Source organism: Cephus cinctus, unplaced genomic scaffold (assembly GCF_000341935.2).
Source record: "Cephus cinctus unplaced genomic scaffold, Ccin1 Ccin1_scaffold0013, whole genome shotgun sequence".
Lineage (NCBI taxonomy): Eukaryota > Metazoa > Arthropoda > Insecta > Hymenoptera > Cephidae > Cephus > Cephus cinctus.
In genome coordinates this window covers 2,348,244-2,366,766 of record NW_014332762.1, presented here as the reverse complement: position 1 = coordinate 2,366,766, position 18,523 = coordinate 2,348,244, and the positions used below count along the sequence as shown (strand labels likewise).

The window sequence follows — 18,523 nt, the reverse complement described above, 5'->3', positions numbered from 1 at the left end:
CCCCCCACCCACCTCGCGCGCGCGCGCGCACACACACACACACACAGAAGATCACCTTCATAGATATATTTCAACGGTGAAAGAAATCGGTTTCCGATCCTTATTAGTTGCAATTCCCAATAGCGAAATGGAAGTGCCGAAGAGAACCAGACACGATCCCACCTTGAAATGCGTCGATGATCTGCGTCATCTTACTTCCGTCGAAGTAACGAAGGACAAGAAATAACGGAAGTAAGTGGGCACACTCGATGACCGATATCCGCTGAAATTTGTGATCCGGAACCACGTAGGACCGTTTCTACCCCATATACATGGCTCCTTGTAATGGGAAAAGTGACAAGGGGTAGAGGGCCATTGACAGCCAGCCCAACGGGCGGTAACTATAGGGGGCGATGCCTGTTACGCTATGACCCCATAGTCAACCACATATTCGTCTACGATATATCCTATTTCGATGTTCGTTCTTTGTTCACAGTCGTAGAATAACAAGGAATACAAATTTAACGTAATAGCTTTTTTTTTAATACATTACCTTATTATTCGGTGATAGGAATTGTGTTTTTTTGCTACACTAAATAAATCTTTGAGACTTACATTTTAATATTAGCCGCTTCGCGTAGGATAAACGTGTCATGTTCAAAGAAAACGGGGCCATATGTCGCTCTGGGTGATTTCCATTCATAAGGCCTCCGAGGAACCTCCATGAAGGATGATCCAGGGCACCTTCGTATTCGTCGACCCGAAAACTTTTGGACATAAAAAATGAAATTTGATATACCTTCTCGATCCCGAATGCTTCTTCCTCGATTTAAAAACGGAGAATAGACAATTGCGAGCTCTAGGAATTCAACCAGCAAGACCAATTACGTCGGCAATTCATATCTTCGGTTGAACCAGAATAATACGCAAGACAAAGAAAACCTCCTCTGACTATCTCTCAGACCATTTTAATTTGGATTTGAGATCGTAAGTTGTAGACAGGAGTCGTATATTCTTAAAACTTTATGAACTCCTAGTGAATGAGGTGCTGATACTTTTTAGGTGTTGCATATGCACACGGATTTGTATTTTTCGTTATTCTCCTTCCAAACGCCTCTATTTCGCATTTCATCTCTTCGCCAGATTTACTTTTGGCGTCTCTGATGCTCTCCTTATCGTTTCTACAAATGTTTTACGCATCGTTGTAATATTTGATGGGCAACAAGATGCCGAAAGTAGAGAAAAGAACAGAACAGAAAAGAAAAGAACCTTAGATGCCTTTCGATCAGACAGAGTTTGCAAGTGTCGGCGGTGGTCAGAGCTGTCTGATCTAAACCACTGTCATGGAAAGTTTGTAACACGGTGTGCCATATACTTTTACTTTCTTCAAGTTTGGCGAGATTGTGAAAATGTAAAGCAGAATTGCAATCCGAAATCGTTTGTTCTTTCATCACTGTAACTGAATTATGCTTATCAATTGAGAATCGCTATGCCTACAGCCCCAAATAGACAAATGGGCTGAATTTGAACTCAAACTGTATTCTCCAATAAATAAGTTTACAAAGTTTATACGCAGTTGCGATTTAAGAATATAGAATTTATCTAGTTGAGATGTAACTGTTACAAGATGTGTTTACCGGATCAAATCCTGATTTTGAATAAGAGTGTGACTATAATATGTGCTCAAATTGAATTCGCTATGTAACGCCGCACAATTGTCTATCTGGGACATAGAGAACCTTGCTGTACTTCGTGGTGGCTTGTAAGGATGAAAGCCCTCTTGGGTATTTAAAAATTTCCAAAATTCCTTAACCTTGACATAATGGTTGATACTGTTTCCTTTAGAAAACAATAATTCAATTGGAATCTTCTCTTTATCTGTCATTATATCGAAAGGGTTTGCACTTCGTTTCTATGGTTCTGCACATATCTATAAACGAAGCATACAAAGTTTTGAATTAGCGAGTTTATGTGAAACGGCCTTTCTCGTTCGTGATCTAACCGACATGAGTAACGTAACTGTGTCGATAATGTAGGTTTTAGTAACTTCTAAATTTGACTGCATCGCACGACAAATAAATGAATTGGAACTACGTATAATCACAGTGATCGCACGCCACACCATAAAGTATTGTAGATTACGACATCTCTTTTATTGTGCTTCTGATTCTAGCCTAACTTCAAGATTCTTGGAAAATCACCCTTCAATCTGTGTATTTTACTGACGATAGTCCCACTCTAAATTCTAATAATGAGATCCCTTACTGGATTGAGTTTACTGAAAAACAACTAAAAGTTACGGTACTTTTGTGTAAATTTATCATAAACTTTAAGTGGAATTTAGGGTAAATAACATAATATTACTTACAATTTATTAAAATTGTACTCTAACTATTCACTAAAAACTTAAAGATAATTTGCAGAAAAGAACTGTAAATTTAAGTGATTTTTTCTGTGAAAGTACTTAGAAAATAGACTCTGATTTAACGATAACTCCACCAAAATATAATTATAACCGAAAATTGACTGTAACGTTAACAAAGTTTTAGTGAACGCAAATCCACTAGTGTCAGTCTGTAGGATATTGTTACTCTGAAATTAGCATAAAAGACAAGAACTTTTCGCAATAATGGCAGGACATTTTTTAACGATCCTTGATATTATACTAGTTGTCGGTAAAATAGATATTCACCGCCAGATTCAAATCATTGAAATTGCTAAATTCATTGAAGAGCCAGTCTCGTTACGGGAAGATTCCGTCTGATTTACATAATATGAACAATTTAAATCGAAATTTTCCGATCTTCTCCTAAGATCTATAGACTTTTTAAATATGATCCAAGAAAGGAAGTGCGAGAGTAATTGATCGAATGCCGATGATGTCATTGGTCCGATTTGGCCAGTATCAGCCAGTATAGTGCACGTCGAGCAACGGCGAGAATGTCAAGATGGCTGCCACGTACATCTGATCGGAGGAGTGTGCGCCTACGACTGTTCACCACATCGAACGTAAAGTCCTCAAATCTGTTCCGTTTTTCATAGTGCTGGTGATTGTGAGGATAGCGAGTGGATCGGGTGTAATCGATGAGGACCACTTTGTGTGCGCTCGATGAGATTGTCTATCCGCGCGGCTGGCGGCGGCTAGCATTGAGCCATGTTCAGCAAAAAACTTCACGTAGACGTCAAAAAGTCAACACTTAAAATCCAGGATGTCAAGAAGGACAGTGCCACGCGATTCAAACATCTTAAGATAGTTCTAGGTGAGCCGATTATTAACAGTATCAAACAGCCAATCATCTTCTCAACGTGCGATGTGACTGTTTTTTCTTTTTATTTATCCTCTTACGAAGAGCCATTCATGCACTGATGTGTCAGCAACGGTCCTAACCTGTTCATGAGAGATTGTGAACACTGAATCAAATATGAAGGCTGCTCTGAAAACTCAGCAGATCTAGAGCAGTTTAACCTTGAACATACCTGGGAAACAATCAGAATTTGTTTAAGTATCAAAGTATTTACAGTGTTCATTGTTTCGAGTTACTTTGAAGAGACAATCTTGCTCTTGGCATTCAACTCCTATGCATTTGTAGAAAGGCCATTCCATTCATGCCTATGTCAATTCTATTCCTCATATTTTCTGACCAGTCTAATCATTCCATCGATGGCACATAAGAAATAAGACCCAAACCTGAATTTCAATCCTATTTGGAATCTTCTATACAATTGATCCTTTTTAAGAATACAAATTCCACCATTCTTTAAAAAACTTACATTAATTAGAACTCTGTGTACTCATTGGCAAAATATTATTTTACTAATGTTATGAAGTATATATTTTTTATTATTTGTCATTCAATTATTAACAATATATTATAATTATGATAAGCTTTAAATGTAATTGGAAAATTGGATGTTAATATTTAATATTAGTTTGCAATTACTGAACTTGAATTTAAGCATCCATAACTGATACTTTCGTGGTCCTAGTAAGTCATTTCATCAGTCTTAACTGATTCCTATAAAGGAAAAGAGAATAAATTTGTTCAGCCCTGAGATTGTAGTTTGACAGCATTACGAGAGCCAGTCAGTATCTAATCACCAAACCACAAGACCGCACCAACCCAATGTGGCCTCCACCTCCAGCTAAGGTTACACTCGTATTACATGCAAATATATAGGGATACAGTCACTACCCATACTCTTGATTGTCCTAAAATCAAATAGTCGCATTATCTGCACTAGATGTTCATATTATAAAAGAGTGGTAGATGCAAATGCAAAAACTTGTTAAGATAGTATGGTAGAATTAGACTATCAAGTTGATCCTATATTTTTTTTAATGCCTAATCGAAATAGCTCATTCAGCTGCATCCATTTTCTCAAATCAAAATTTGTTTAGCATCTAGTTAAAAAGATATTAATTATTAAAGTTGGGAAAAATTAGGGTGGTAGGGTTAAAAATGGTTGTATTTAGTCAGATGTCCTTAACTTTTACAGAAGTTAGCAAGTTAACCTATGCATTAGAATATATTTCCAGGAAGCTTGATATCTAAGGTGTTGATTACCAAATACTTATTGAGAAATTACTGTTAAACGAAAGGTATGAGGCAGCTGTCTCTTTCTTTCGCGTGCTCTTTTCTCCATTCGTAAACGGTAATGAAAAAAATGACGGTACAGATTCGCGCGTTCAGTAAGCATTTTTGATTTATTTATGAGAATAATTACCATTTGCTAGTATTAAATTCACATTTTTAATACATTTTTCTAATTGCTTTATGGAATTTAACAAATAATACATGGTTATTGGTTTAACTTCAGCCAAACTTTATCATAGTACTCAAACTAGTTTTTACAGATAAAAAATTATTTGGTATACCATTACTCGGAAATAGATTGATTTCACTATATAATAACAAAATTTAAGACCTACTTTTAGATCCTGTAATTATTTAATTTAACAACAAATTGTTTTATGTATTTGTATATTTGATTTTTTATTCCTGAAATCCAGAGAAAATGTTACAAACCAAAATAATGTGTTGAAGCAAAATCATCTCAATGAATTTCATTTAGTGCAGTCAGTCTAACTTATCCACCTACCTAAATACCTCAGTTTAGTTCTTTTTGAATTATATCGAGGTTAAGATATCTGAAATCGACACTGGTATCGTGAAAGAAAATAGGATAAAAAGAAGTGCTACTTACTTGCTATAAGTACAGGTCAACAAGACGGGTAGTGATGCAATAATTTTGCTCAGCTATGACTCGCCATCACAGAACCTAATACAGCTGCTCTCTCAAGATAAAGCTAGTCTTTATTATTAATGCGATCGACTGCACCAATACTTCACGTCAATGTCAAGATTCAGGACTCAGGAGGATTACATGGAAGTATCCACTTTTTTCTATTTCTTGTCTCTTTTTTCTTCCAGAAAATGTCGATATCGATGAGGCGAAGGGATTCTTCGAAGGGAATTTCAGTCACGTCTATTTCATTCTTTATGACTGCTTTGTATCAGCTGAGGCTAATCTACGTCAGCGTGGTAAGATGCTAAATCTGAAATACTGTTTTTTTTAATCTTTTCCTTTACACCTTTTTTTTTCTTGTTCAGATACCTAGACTCGCAACTACCATTTTTTAAGTATTTTGAAAGTTTATTCTAGAAATTCAAGTTCTTTTAAAAATGTCGCGATACCCAGAATTAGAGTTATGCATATTTAAAAAGAGTGAGTTTCCCTAAGTCAACGTGTATAACGTAGGTACTTGAATAAATTATAATTGCTCGTTTCTGTTCTTTACTAAATGGAAAACAATGTGCTTGCTTAGCTCATTGTGTGATCGTCTTGTACTAATATCTTGTTCTTTCTCTATTTCGCTTATCCTCACTTCACTATGCTGACAGAACTTTCCTTCCATCTCGGTAAGTCCAGTATTTCAACTGTGCATGTTGCCGGCCTCGGGCTGGAGCACTAGTCAATTCATAACTTGCACACACAACCTGTACTTGCTTGTCTGTCAATTATGACAGGGCTGAGTAATTTTCGTTGGAATTAACTATCCGAGAAGTTCCCACTAAAAATACCTGTTCTCTTCGAATTTGATATATCGGACGTTGCGACGTGTGCCTATTGTATTTGTAATCAAATAGATTACCTTGGTTCCCGTGTTATCTATGCTCATGCAAATATTATTCGCATTGCTTGAATTTTGCGCATTGTAAAAGTCAATAAGTTACTCGGTGAAATTATAAATACAATTTCTCACTTACAACAACTGATAAAGTAACACAGATCTTAATTTGCCAACACTTAAGGTCTGCTTGCATTTTTTTTGTACATTATTATACATCCGATCAAAAAGTTATATCGACTTTACTCTATCGGCAGTTCATAAGGCGCACAGGGAAGAGTTGGAGCAAGTCCTGCTGCTCTTGGAGAAGGTGTTAACTCTGCTTCCTGAACTTCTCAACAGAAGATGGCAGTGTCACAGTCTTGCCAGGATCTTGCGAAAGCTTCTTCATCCTGGTAACAGCTGGAAGCTTCGTCGTCAGGCGATAAGGTAGTCGATAAGCAGAAAAGCACACCGTGTATATTCGAGACTAACCAGTTTTTCCTGGTGCTGCATGCCTGACGCTTTTTATTAATTTCAGGTACTTTATCCTCTGGTATCAGGCACTAGGAGACAATGCACCCGATCATATACATCAGATGTTCGCCTGTCTGGTACCTGGCTTTCCACCTAGTCTACCGTCACCCTACAAATCCGAACGCAAACTTGACGTCCGGAAGGATAAGTTGACGAAGTTGTCCAACTACGACGATAAAGAGAAGCGTGAGTTCTACGATACTCAGCTGGGACATAGCATTTTCCATGACAGTAGTGTAACACAGGGGCCCATCAGTCTTGTGGATAGCGGACCTATTTTGCCATCACAGAGCGGTGAGAAACCTTTGGACAATGAAATGGTTAGATTCCTGGAAGCACTGCTCGAGTTTATGGTCACTCAAGTATGTTATTTATACTTTTTTCAAGTTCAAAAAAGCGTAAGGCTTCTACAAAATAACAATCAATTCTTGATAATTCAGGTCGTGAGGATTGAATGGAGAGACAAATATACCAGACAACATAAGTGTTTCCAGTTTCTGCTAGAACGATTCAAAGCGACTTATCTACGGTACATTTGTCCGGACTTCGATGAAAATTTCTCACTGTACAAACCGAATTTGGATTTGCCTACCATGCGAAAGGCATCCAATCAAAGTCAAGACAATTATATACTTTGCAAAGTTACGTTGATAAAATGGGTGGCTAGTTTTACACATGTTGCCAAGAAGGATGGTCCTTTTACACAGCTTTCCCAAAGGTACTATATCTAGTATCAAATCTTTACCAGCTTATCGTCCATTCAATATTAATCAACAGCTAATAAAGAAGATTATGATTGTCCTGTAGTATAACACCTCATGAAGAAACCACAGAAGCGGAGTTGCGACGTGTGTCTGTGACACAGAATGCAACCGATCCTAATCTCATACCACCTGAAATGAACGCCAGTCAGCAAGATCATCAGAATCAGGAAGACAGTACCATGTCGGCCGTAGCTCTGGTGCGAGAAGTTCTCTATGGGAATAGGGACAATGTAAATTTCGTTCATGAGCTGTATAGACAAGCATTTTTATTAGATTTTACACATGCTGGTGCTATAAGGAAGGCAATTGCTGTTTACAAAGACTGGATACAAATGAACGTAAGATGTTCCCTCCTTTCAATATGAATTTAAGTCAACGTGAATTAAAAGGATTACGACCGAGTTGATTTGTTTTTCAATACTTACACGTAGGAACTTCCGCCATTTATGCTGGAGCCTCTGGACGGACATAAGGAAAGAGACTCAGAGGAAAATCAAAGGAAAGACGGTGACGTGGATAAAAGTCCGCCAGAAAGTTATCGTCAGACACGCCTCAGGAATGATTCTTATCTTGGAGCTATTCATCGGGAAAACTTATTCGTTCGTGCAGGACTACAAAATGTTTTAGAAGTCTTCGTCACCCAGGCTTCGAATGTCTTCTTCTTGGATTCATCCGGAAGTAACTCATCGCCGACACTTCTGGAAGAACAAACTGATAGCTGCAAGAGAGTTCTGAACGTGTATCGTTATGTTGTCATGCACGCCAGACTGGAACCTGCCACTTGGGAACAATTACTTAGGTAGAGCACAATTAAATGGGCGAAAGAAACTTTAAAAAATATAAATTACAGTATTCAATGTTTTATTCATCGATACTTCCGTCTTCAGGGTATTATTACAAATCACATCACTGGTGCTGAGTGAAAAGTCGACACGTCGTAAGCAGCAGGAAACCATTGGTGGAAAATTGGCACCTGCCATCTTTCAAACTCTTATTGTAACCTGGATCAAAGCTAACCTGAATGTTATCATCTCCACGCAGCTTTGGGATCAGTTTCTCACCGTGCTCACGTCTTTAACTCAATGGGAAGATTTAATACGAGAATGGACTGTATGTATAAGAGTATATTCTCATTGCATTTATCATTATAGAATTATCAGTTTTTAAGAAAAAGTAAATTTGACATCTTGCAGAAAACTTTGGATACCTTGACGAGGGTGCTCGCCAGGCACGTCTATAATTTGGATCTGAATGACCTTCCTCTGGATAGACTAAGTGAGCAGAAGTCAAAGAAACGTCGTGGTGTTGGAACTCGTGCAGCATCCACAGGGAGCGTTCAGCCTCCTCGACGAGGAAGTGTGGATCAGGAAACTAGTGCCACTTCCAAAGAGAGCGTTACTGGTAATGTGGTGACACCTGTGCATAAGTTTTAAGTCCATGAAAGTGTAATTATTCATCTTCATTTGTGGTATTATCAGATCATCCACTACGAGACTCGAGAAAGATACGTCCGCTGCCACGGAGTGCCAGCGATAACACTATCTACAATGGCAAATCTCGCGTGAAATTTCATAGAAACCGCACACACACCGTACATTCCGGAATACCCGGTAAGTGCTAAATAGATAAAGAGTATACAATTTTTTTTTAGAAGCCCCCCATCTACATTTTCCTTCTTGGGTGTTTCGGACTTAAAAAATGATATATGTGGGCAATGGTCCTCCGTAGAGTCAGCTATGTTGCCAATATTTCAGCAAATTTATTTATAACCTTTCCCTATTTATTTTCTCTGACCTCTCGCCCGCTCCCCCCATCCCTCCCCGTATTCGTCGACTGACGCTCTCTCCTCTGCTTCTCTTATTCCCTCTTTCTATCTTTGTATAACTCTGTCTCTATATCTTTTTGCTTTGCCACTGAGACGGGTTAAAAATATCTATTCTCGTGTCATTGCCGATTGGGCGCCTACCTAACGTGCACTCGTTTCTCATCTTAGTACGTACCACAGGACAGTTAACTAGATATGGTTTCTTAGATCAAAACTAGCAACTCTTATTTGTATAAGCATTTAATATTAGCTAGTTCTCAGGGAATTTTGAAATTTCCATTATAAGAATTACTCCTGCACAAGTTCTGGGCACTCTCCATCGTTTAATGATGGCCGAACGAGAGTGTAATAAGCGTATGTCATTTCCCCGGGTGCAGTACTTCCCTTATCGATAGAGCAAGATATGGCCAGGCTATTGACGAATGGTCCTAGTGCATCTACTGGTACTTCAACGAAAATGCTCCCAAGTCGACGTGCTAAATCACTGGACAGTGTCGTCATGGTGGATAGTGAACCACCTTCGCCGCGTTGTCCTTCGCCAACACCTAGCAGCGGCGTAGACAGCAACAAGGATAGTCCAATTCAAATTGAGAACATTGATGGTAGCAGCATTGGTAAGTATGCATTTGAAGCTATTCTTATAATTTATGTGCAGTACGAAACCGGTTACGATCCATGCAATTCTTATGATGCTACTTTTTCATTTGCAATTTCTTTATTCCCTCCAATCAATATTTCTTTTTAACCCTTATCGTGCAAAGTGAACAAACTCGACGTAATACTATCCATTACCATTACATTACCTGACGTGCAGTGAGACTTTTAAATTCATTTATTTTGTCTTGTTTCTATCACTGAAGCTGTCTGCCTAAATGCTGTTGACTCTTATTCTATGACCCATTAGATATACAGTTTTCTACTATGTCACGGCAAATATAATGATTAGCAGCTGACGTAGAATACTTGTACTTTGATTTTTACTTAGACTAAGGAGATGCATTTCGAAGTGTTTCGAAGAGTAATCAAAGAAAATAGTAGGAAGTCGGCTTTACGGCGTTCAGGAAGCACAGGATTAGGATTTCCTCCTTATTGCAGGCATCAGCGAAACTCGATGTGACGGTTCGTCGAGCATACTCTTTTTATAAGTTTTACCTATCCATCCTGCTTGCATAATTGACAGCGACCAGCTTGCAGTGTAATCTTTGCACTCTCAGTATTCTGACGCATTTCGAATTATTCTCTGGTGGAATTTTTATTTTTTAACGCAGTTTTTTTTGTGTCTTTTGTTTACCTTTACCGAGACATGGCCACACTTTTAAAAGGTAAGTCACCAAATTCTCTGAGCGGTCCACAAAATTATAAAAATCATCCAATCAACAACACGTTTTTACCTTTCACTTACTGCCATTAGTAGACAACTGTGAGCGAATAAAAACAACTTTTTTTCATGGCAACCTGCAATATAAAATTGTAATATAATTGTAAAAATAAGGAAAATTTCGCAATAGATACAACGGATGTGTCGGAGAGAAGATCCGTTATGGCTGGTGGCGGTGTGCGAGGTTGGCTTCCAGATGTCGCAGTCGTCTTGTGGAGACGCATGTTGTCTGCCCTTGGAGATGTTAACAATATACAGGATCCGGCGTTACATGGTCAAGTAATGGACTATCTTGTGCAACTTACGCAAACGCTCATCAAAGTATGTATGAATAATAGTGTACTAGTATTTCGTGCATGCCGAGATCTCTTAAAGTCTAATGAAAACAGAAGACTTAATGAAGATGATTACCGTTATATTATTTTTCTTGGCAGATTCGTTTAAATCAAGGTGTTTCTGGCGACAATCAAGCGACTCCGCCGGCTCCAGAACTCATTCCACCTCTAACCGTAATTGCTCCTTGGTGTTTCAAGGTAAACTAAAGGAGAGCAGCAGAGAGAGAAATCGCTGAATAAACAAATATATTTCTTGTACTTACAGGCCATACAGCTTCCACCACAATATGAAGTTGGCAAGCTGGCTGCGTATCGTTTGATATGTCTTTTGACTATTCAACCTTTAGATATTGGTTTACCGAAACCACATCTGACACTCTTTTATCGAGCTGTTCATGGAGGAATCGTTAATAATGACACGAAAGTCCTGCACGCACTTGTCAAGTACACCGGTCCCAGATTATTCAGTCTCAATCTTCCTGGTTCCAGTCTCCTCATTTTAGATTACATTCATGCGGCGAATGTAATACTCAACAGCCACGATATCCAGGTACGCAATTAAATTGGAGAAAGAAACGTTCATGTTAAATGCACCATTTTTCCGGAGTGTCCTTCTTCCAGGCACCGAGGACAGAGGCTGTATCGATTCTTGGCTCACTGCTTTCACTTCCTGCCACAATGGCAAAATTGCCAGTGTTACAGCCAAATAATTCGGAAATAGTGACTATGACCTGTCCAGATGCAAAAGCAAGTATTGCAAATATTTCACAGGACTCTTGTCAACATAAAAGAATATTGTCTAAATATGATTTCTTATTTCTAGGAACATATTGTAACGATTCTATTGAGAAGCTGCAGACGCGAGCCAACAGGTGTAGCTAGATGTGTGGCGCTTTCGAGCATCGGTATGTTCGTCTACAGAGAATTATCTTATAGGACGCGACATCCACGAGTACCAGAGGCTGTGACGGTGCTTCTTTTAGCGCTCAGAGTGAGTTCTGCTATACTTTAACGCGCACGCTTAGAATAACTTCATAATCTCTAGCAACAACCGGTGGTTGGGATTTTTGTGAAGCACATCATCCAGTGCCGCTGACGTCTTATAAGTCTAATTATACATGTGAAGGAGTCCAAATTCAATTGGCTTGCCCTCGTTGAAACAGGGAATCGTGATTTACGAATTTTCCGCACAACTTGATAAATTTGAATGACCTGATCTTTAACCGAATCTGATGACCTGTCTTAACGAGATTTGCCAGAACTGCTGAAATTTGTCCAAAAGAGAGAAAATGACTAAGCATGAGGTGGTAGGTTTGCTCTAATAGTAGCGAGATTAGTGTCGCTGTACCGTCGAGTGGCTCGGATTGGCAGAGGCTACAGGGTGCTAGGATTCGTCGGCACAGGTTCTCTCTCCATCCTTCGGACGAGGTAGTATTTCTTCGATTTTCCCCGAATATTTTCAGTGACGTCTAGCATTCTTTATCTGGCGTCTCGCAGTGTCCGTTCGTCATCGAATCAATGTTAAGGTATAATCTGTCCACACGCTTTCAAGTTGTCCTGTGCTTTTAAATAAAATAGTTGCCGATAACTTTATCTGCTACTAATTATAATTACATTAAATGGCCCAGAATGAAACCTTTCTCCTAAGCCATCTATGCTGTAATCATTTACTGTTCTCGATGTTGCAAAGTTCTTTTGTGTTCGTCGTATTTGTCATTGTAAAGTCATCGTGATTTTTTTTTGTCATTCGCAGGCCACACACGCAACTGTCGCTCAAGTAGCATGCGACTCTTTGCTTCTACTTTGTGGTCAAGCAGATATTCTTCTGGAAATTTATCCCAACGTGCCTGCTAAGATTATTCAGGTGAATGCAGTACTGATCATTTTAGCAGAATGTACTTCGACTTTTCTCACACGTATATATTGTTTCCATGCAGGTACTGTCCGAGACTCTTGGTCGTATGACGTCTCGAGAACGGCGCAGTGCTCTGACGACGTCCATGCTATTCTGTCTTGGCGAATGGGCCATGCAACTTGGTCCTCCTGTACTATTGCGACAGTTTCAGGGAAAACCTTTGCTATTGACTTTGTTCACGGTATCAATAATTTGTTCTATTTGCTTTTGCTGTTGATCAAATTCTACAAAATTGTAGTCAATGAATGTGTATTCATTTAGGTGTTAGACACGATAGTACAAAAGAAAGTGGGTAAGGATACACAAGACTCAGCAAGGAGCTTTCAACACGATAGCGATGATTTCGATCCTGAGATCAGTCTGGATAACCTAGTGGACGAAAGTGGAGTTAAATCACCACGTCGCGGAAATGTTCAGTCGATTCAACTGGCTGCAAAGATGGTAGGTCATTAAGAATCCAAGGAAATATTTGACAGAGGTTCAAGCAGGAAATATTCAAAATATATGAAAAATAACGTAGGTCCTCATGCATCTGGTCAATCACCTGGGACACTTTCCAATGGGGATCGGAGCTGCACGTTTGTCATCGCTCGTCGTGGAACTTGACGATGTGCCTGGAATAGACAGTGACGAGTTGTCCTCTGCTGTTTTTCAGGCTCCGAACATCCAGCTTCTTATGCTCTCTAATTCTATTATAATGTCTCTCGTCGAATTGGCGGCACTAGATGCTCCTGGTGGAGGCGTGACTGCAGGTTTGACTACTGCACCGTCTACTGTAAGAGTTTTACTCCGAGATTTAGCTGGCAAAGCTTCCTGGGACAGTTCTATCCTGTATAGTCAACCATGCGTCGACGAAAATCCGTCAACACCCTTTACCAAACCTGGTACTTTTCTTACTTGCAATTTCCAAGGTCGCTTATGTTAATACACTTCTTATGGCTATTGTACTTTTAGTCGACTGGAGTATAAAACTGAGGAAGGAGGATTTAAGCAGTATCGTTTCATCGCAAAGCTCTCCACCACAGCATACAATGAGACATCGCGAACCTCATATACTACCTACATTTGCCAATGCTGCAAGCGATATGGATAATTTGGACGATGTATGTTCATAATCTGATAATTACAATCTCTTTATCAGTTCATAAGCAAATTGCATAGAGTGATAACATATTCCTGCAGCTACTTCAGTATATTGGCCACACCAGTCCTGAAGTATTGACAAATCCTGAGGTGGCGTTAAATGCTCCAGCAAGTCCGCCTCATGGACACTACCTCGACAGCGAGACGATAGCAGTGATTTTAAATCAAAGAAATATGGAGCGTGATCATGTCAATAATTGTAGTCAACATATCAGGTTAACTTTCATTAGTGGCTGTTAAAATTAAAAATAACAGACGCGCCAACATTTTTGTAAAATTATCGTTCCATCTTGCAGTATGTGTGCCTCTGCAATAAGCCCTCCTTCGTGTCGACCACCACCAGCACCATTTCATCACTGTCGCCTTTTATTCTCGCATCTCGGTCTCTCAGGCTGGGAACAACGAAGGAAGCTTCATTTGCTGGCAAAGAATGAGAAGCTCCTACGCGAATTGCGCAACATGGATGGCCAGCGTTCGCGAGAAACGCATAAAATGGCAGTGATATATGTTAGTCAGGGCCAGGAAGATAAGAATTCAATATTGAGTAACGTTACGGCCAGTAAAGAGTACGAGAACTTCGTCGCCAGGCTGGCCTGGGAAGTCGAACTCGAATCGCACACCGGTTTCTTAGGCGGCTTGATACCCGGCAAGGCATCCGGGGTCACTGCACCGTATTATGCTACATCCTTCACTGAAATTCTATTTCATGTTGCTACGAGGATGCCGTCGGACAGTCCTGAAAGTTTACTCCAAAAGGTACCAGTTTGAAGCGTTCGATAGTTTTTAAGCAGAATGAATCCGTGCAAAATTTGAGCAAATCCGTGGACTTTGTCTTTCAGACGAGGCATCTTGGAAATGATGAGATTCACATAGTGTGGTCAGAGCATTGGCGCGACTATCGGAGGGATATCATACCAACAGAGTTCTGCGATGTACTGATAGTCATCTATCCATTGCCTAACAAATTGTTCCGAATTCAAATATCGAGAAAATCGGAAATTCCCTTCTTCGGACCTTTGTTCAACGAATGTATCGTAGAAGAGAGGATTTTACCAGGTCTTGTGAGGACGACCGCATTAGCGGCCAGCAGAGCCAAGAGATCTACTCTCACCCTATATCAGCATTAGTGCGCATCGGGTTTTACCATTTATTAGTTTATTCAAATATATACTGCATTGATGTGTCATCGAAATTCATTTTTTTTTTAGTTACGAAGAAAGAGCACGTTCTATAGACACTGTAGTAAGAAATCACAAGGACGCAACGACATTCGAAGAGTTCGCTGCCAATGTTTATTCTCCAGTGTTGCCGCCAAGTCCATTCAGTGGCGTATCATCAGTGTCAGGTTAGCATGAGACAACCGAAAAGCCCTAGATGCAACCAAAAGATAAGGGAAACAATATATTAATATCGTTCGATACCGATAAAGGATCAACTACGAGCGTACAGTCCACGGCGTCATCGAATCTTGCAGCGGTACTGATAGACGGTCAGGGTCGACTCGGATTGCGCAGTAATTCTGCAGCCAGCAGTGACAATCGCGCGAATAGAGGTGACTAAGCTCAGTGCACTAACTCCCAACCACCCTGTAACACCATCCGACAAGTTAGTATTATTTGTTATTTATTATTTCTGTGATGTCTTGTCGCATCTAGCATTACCCACAGGATTAGTACTTTCTTCGTTAAACAATACGGTTGGCGGCTCTTCTCCATTTAGATGCGACAAATGATTGAGTTTCGAAAAAATAATACGTAATCAAATCGTGCATTTCTAACCTCAGAAGCTAGCTCATTAAAGATTTCGATAGATAATTTAGAAATGAATGAGAATGGATATTTCGTTTCCTCGCTTCTGACCTCACCACTCCATGTACGTGCGGTACGCATAGAATAGCTGAACAGCAACCTTTATAACCGGTCTCTCTCTCTCTCTCCTCTATTCCTCTGGGTAACTCCCTCCCTTCTAATCTTCATTACCGTCCCTTCCTCGTTTTCTACCCTTAGCTTTCTCTTCTCAACATTTACTTTACACATAGCTACGCGCCGTTCATACTTCTCGAATGCCTAGTTATTATCATGTGTCGACTCGCATCAACTAAAAATCCTGTCTTCTTTATAGTGGAGTGAAATTTATATGTATTTATCAACATATTCAACGCCTGCTGCTAAAAGTGTCTCTTAAAGAACAATGTTTTCTTTTGACAGTTTTGCAAAATCTATTGCGAGGTAATAACTCTATATATAGTGTTTAATCTAGAACTAGGATAGTCTAGAATCATGCTGGCATTGTAGATTCATTTGCAGTTTGCAAACACAAACTCGTTTGTGATGACTTACCTGATCTCATTTAGTGCAGCGGTCATTTCAATTTTATATTCGAATCATTAAGAACAAACGAATTATTTTTATTGTAAACGACACATCACAGATCCGTGCAATATCTACCTGGATGAAAGTAAGAATAATAATTCCATTTTCCTCGAATTTGTGCAGTTTCTGACAGCAGCAGAGTGTGGTTCAGCAGCGACACTCCAGATACTACGACCATCCATGGTATCTCACCGAGACCCGTGAAGAAGATGTCCTTCAAGAGTGGTCCTAAGCATAGAGGAGCTACACAGTCCACACCGCCAGATAGTCCTAGATACAAATGAGAGATCCATCTGTTTGTCCTATATTGCAAAGGGAAGAAACTCAAATGTCCATTATTACAAATCCGCAGATCCTCCGGAATCTTTTGGGCCGCGTCTCTCTTTATTAAGGCAAATTTAAAAGTTAAATTTGTGGCTGGCCACCTAGACGAAGAGTGTAAGTAATTACTACAGGAAATCCAGTAGATCTCGTATTAGGAATTGAATAATCAAGTACCTTGGCCGTTTTCTTTTATCCGTCCTTAGATTTAATTTTCTACGATTATAACGTAAAGCTTGATTTACCAGAACACAAAGATACTCTGTGCTGTGAGAGAAACTGTATTCTCCCACTTAACATTGCGTTCTATATGGACGAACAACGTATTGCATTGCTCCGATTAACAAAACAGCAAAGATGAAACATTTTTTTAGTGGGAGGAACCGTGCCTTCCTTGGTTCTTGTATTTGTTTTTCTTATACACGAAGCATATAATAAAATGCACTGTTCGATAACCAAACTAAGTTTTGGTTGAATGACCTGCTACAAAGAGCCATATTAAATGTTTTCTCAAAGATAACTGGTATCTCCTTGGATACTGTTTATTAGTAGCAATCTATTCATTTTTTCTATATCATCTACTGAAGAGAAACATTCCAGAAATATCAGCACTAATCATTGTTTGTTCTTTTAATTTTTATTGCATTTTAATAAATTTCACTTGAAAGCTTCGGCGTTGCACGGCATTTGCTACTTTTAATCATAATCTTAATTTTCGGATCCAACTATTCTCTCAGTAAACGCGATGTGGAACATTGAAAGTAACGAAGAGAATCGATACTTACTTAGTCAATAGTCGCTTCACAAAGATAATCTTAGTGTATGCGCTAATAATCAAAGTATTATTATTATTATTATTATTATTTGGAATTATCTATTATGGCAGAGTTTCGCGATGAGTTCGTTTCCATTCAACGCAATTGAGAAATAGTTCGACAATAAATTGAGTTCCTTTCAAATGATCGTATAGTTCGAAAAGAAGAAGTTTCATTATGTACTAAAAATATAAGTAATTTTGCCTATGAGCATACCGGCGTCTATGCCGCAAAGTGTACGAAACTGTGACAATTGTAGCAACAAATTGCTACATGATGAAAAATAACGAATCGCAAATTCATGGTCAAAGCAGCATTATTTTTTCACTAATCTATAGCAAACTATAGAGATGTATGTTGTATGTATTGTACATTGTTAAGGATTTGAGTCAGCGTTGAGTCATTTGAATATACATATATTAATATAATGGCGATACATGCACGATGCACGCATGCACGCACGTACGTACGTATATCCCTTACACTACGGCCAATTCAGAGAGATACAGCGTGTGCAGTTTGTACTATTATAGACTCTCAAATACGAAAAGTATATATATTATATAATATTTAAATATGTACTTACAACAAGTTGTTCTTACGAAATGTTGATACTATTGGCATTATTATAAAAGCTACCATTAATATTACGAACACGTCAGTATCGATATTAAGGAGACATTAGTAAAAGAGTCAGCTTTATGCGAACTTTGTATCTAACAGTTGCTGGATACAATGCACAAAAGAGGAATGCAGAGGAATGCTGGAACCAGCATAGAAATTCTGCTATACATACGTTTCAGACACAAGATATACAGAAGGATGGAGGGACTAACCCTTTTTACCTATATTTCAGTGGTATCGACTATTTTTCTTACCAACTTTTACATTGACGATTGAACATGATTATATTCAATAAACAATTACGCATATAACAAGTGTGCACTATATATAAAGCAACAACAAAGTGACAAAGTAAATTATCTGAATCCTATTATATTCGTAAATATGTGAGTACATACGCAGTTTG

The 18,523-nt window shown here is 38.9% G+C and overlaps 2 protein-coding genes across 6 annotated transcripts; one reads left to right on the top strand and one right to left on the bottom strand.

Moving 5' to 3' along the window:
- Positions 1-151: 151 nt before the first annotated feature.
- LOC112493748 lies at positions 152-2,757 on the bottom strand. Its single transcript, XM_025080638.1, has 3 exons — positions 1,729-2,757; positions 1,249-1,438; positions 152-1,160 (listed from the first exon to the last, which is right to left on the bottom strand). The coding sequence occupies exons 1-3, from the start codon at positions 1,862-1,864 to the stop codon at positions 1,013-1,015; spliced, it is 474 nt and encodes a 157-aa protein (XP_024936406.1). The 5' UTR covers positions 1,865-2,757; the 3' UTR covers positions 152-1,012.
- Positions 2,758-2,918: 161 nt separating this feature from the next.
- On the top strand, positions 2,919-18,099 carry LOC107263913 (probable Rho GTPase-activating protein CG5521). 5 transcript variants are annotated; one of them, XM_015731609.2, is made up of 28 exons: positions 2,919-3,239; positions 5,412-5,522; positions 5,883-5,900; positions 6,367-6,538; positions 6,630-6,987; positions 7,066-7,343; positions 7,433-7,727; positions 7,821-8,188; positions 8,277-8,499; positions 8,583-8,790; positions 8,868-8,999; positions 9,610-9,828; positions 10,723-10,913; positions 11,027-11,125; positions 11,193-11,477; positions 11,549-11,674; positions 11,751-11,918; positions 12,681-12,791; positions 12,865-13,023; positions 13,104-13,283; positions 13,363-13,726; positions 13,797-13,945; positions 14,025-14,200; positions 14,282-14,741; positions 14,825-15,111; positions 15,194-15,330; positions 15,415-15,537; positions 16,481-16,641. In XM_015731609.2, exons 1-28 carry the CDS (start codon positions 3,134-3,136, stop codon positions 16,639-16,641), a joined length of 5,664 nt encoding a protein of 1,887 aa, XP_015587095.1. In that variant the 5' UTR covers positions 2,919-3,133. The 5 variants fall into 5 exon arrangements, with proteins under 5 accessions (XP_015587095.1, XP_015587085.1, XP_024936354.1 ...); XM_015731589.1 differs by having other exon boundaries at positions 3,134-3,239; positions 9,592-9,828; positions 16,481-18,099; XM_015731619.2 differs by having other exon boundaries at positions 3,134-3,239; positions 9,592-9,828; positions 15,415-15,590; positions 16,481-18,099.
- The last annotated feature ends 424 nt before the right edge of the window (positions 18,100-18,523 follow it).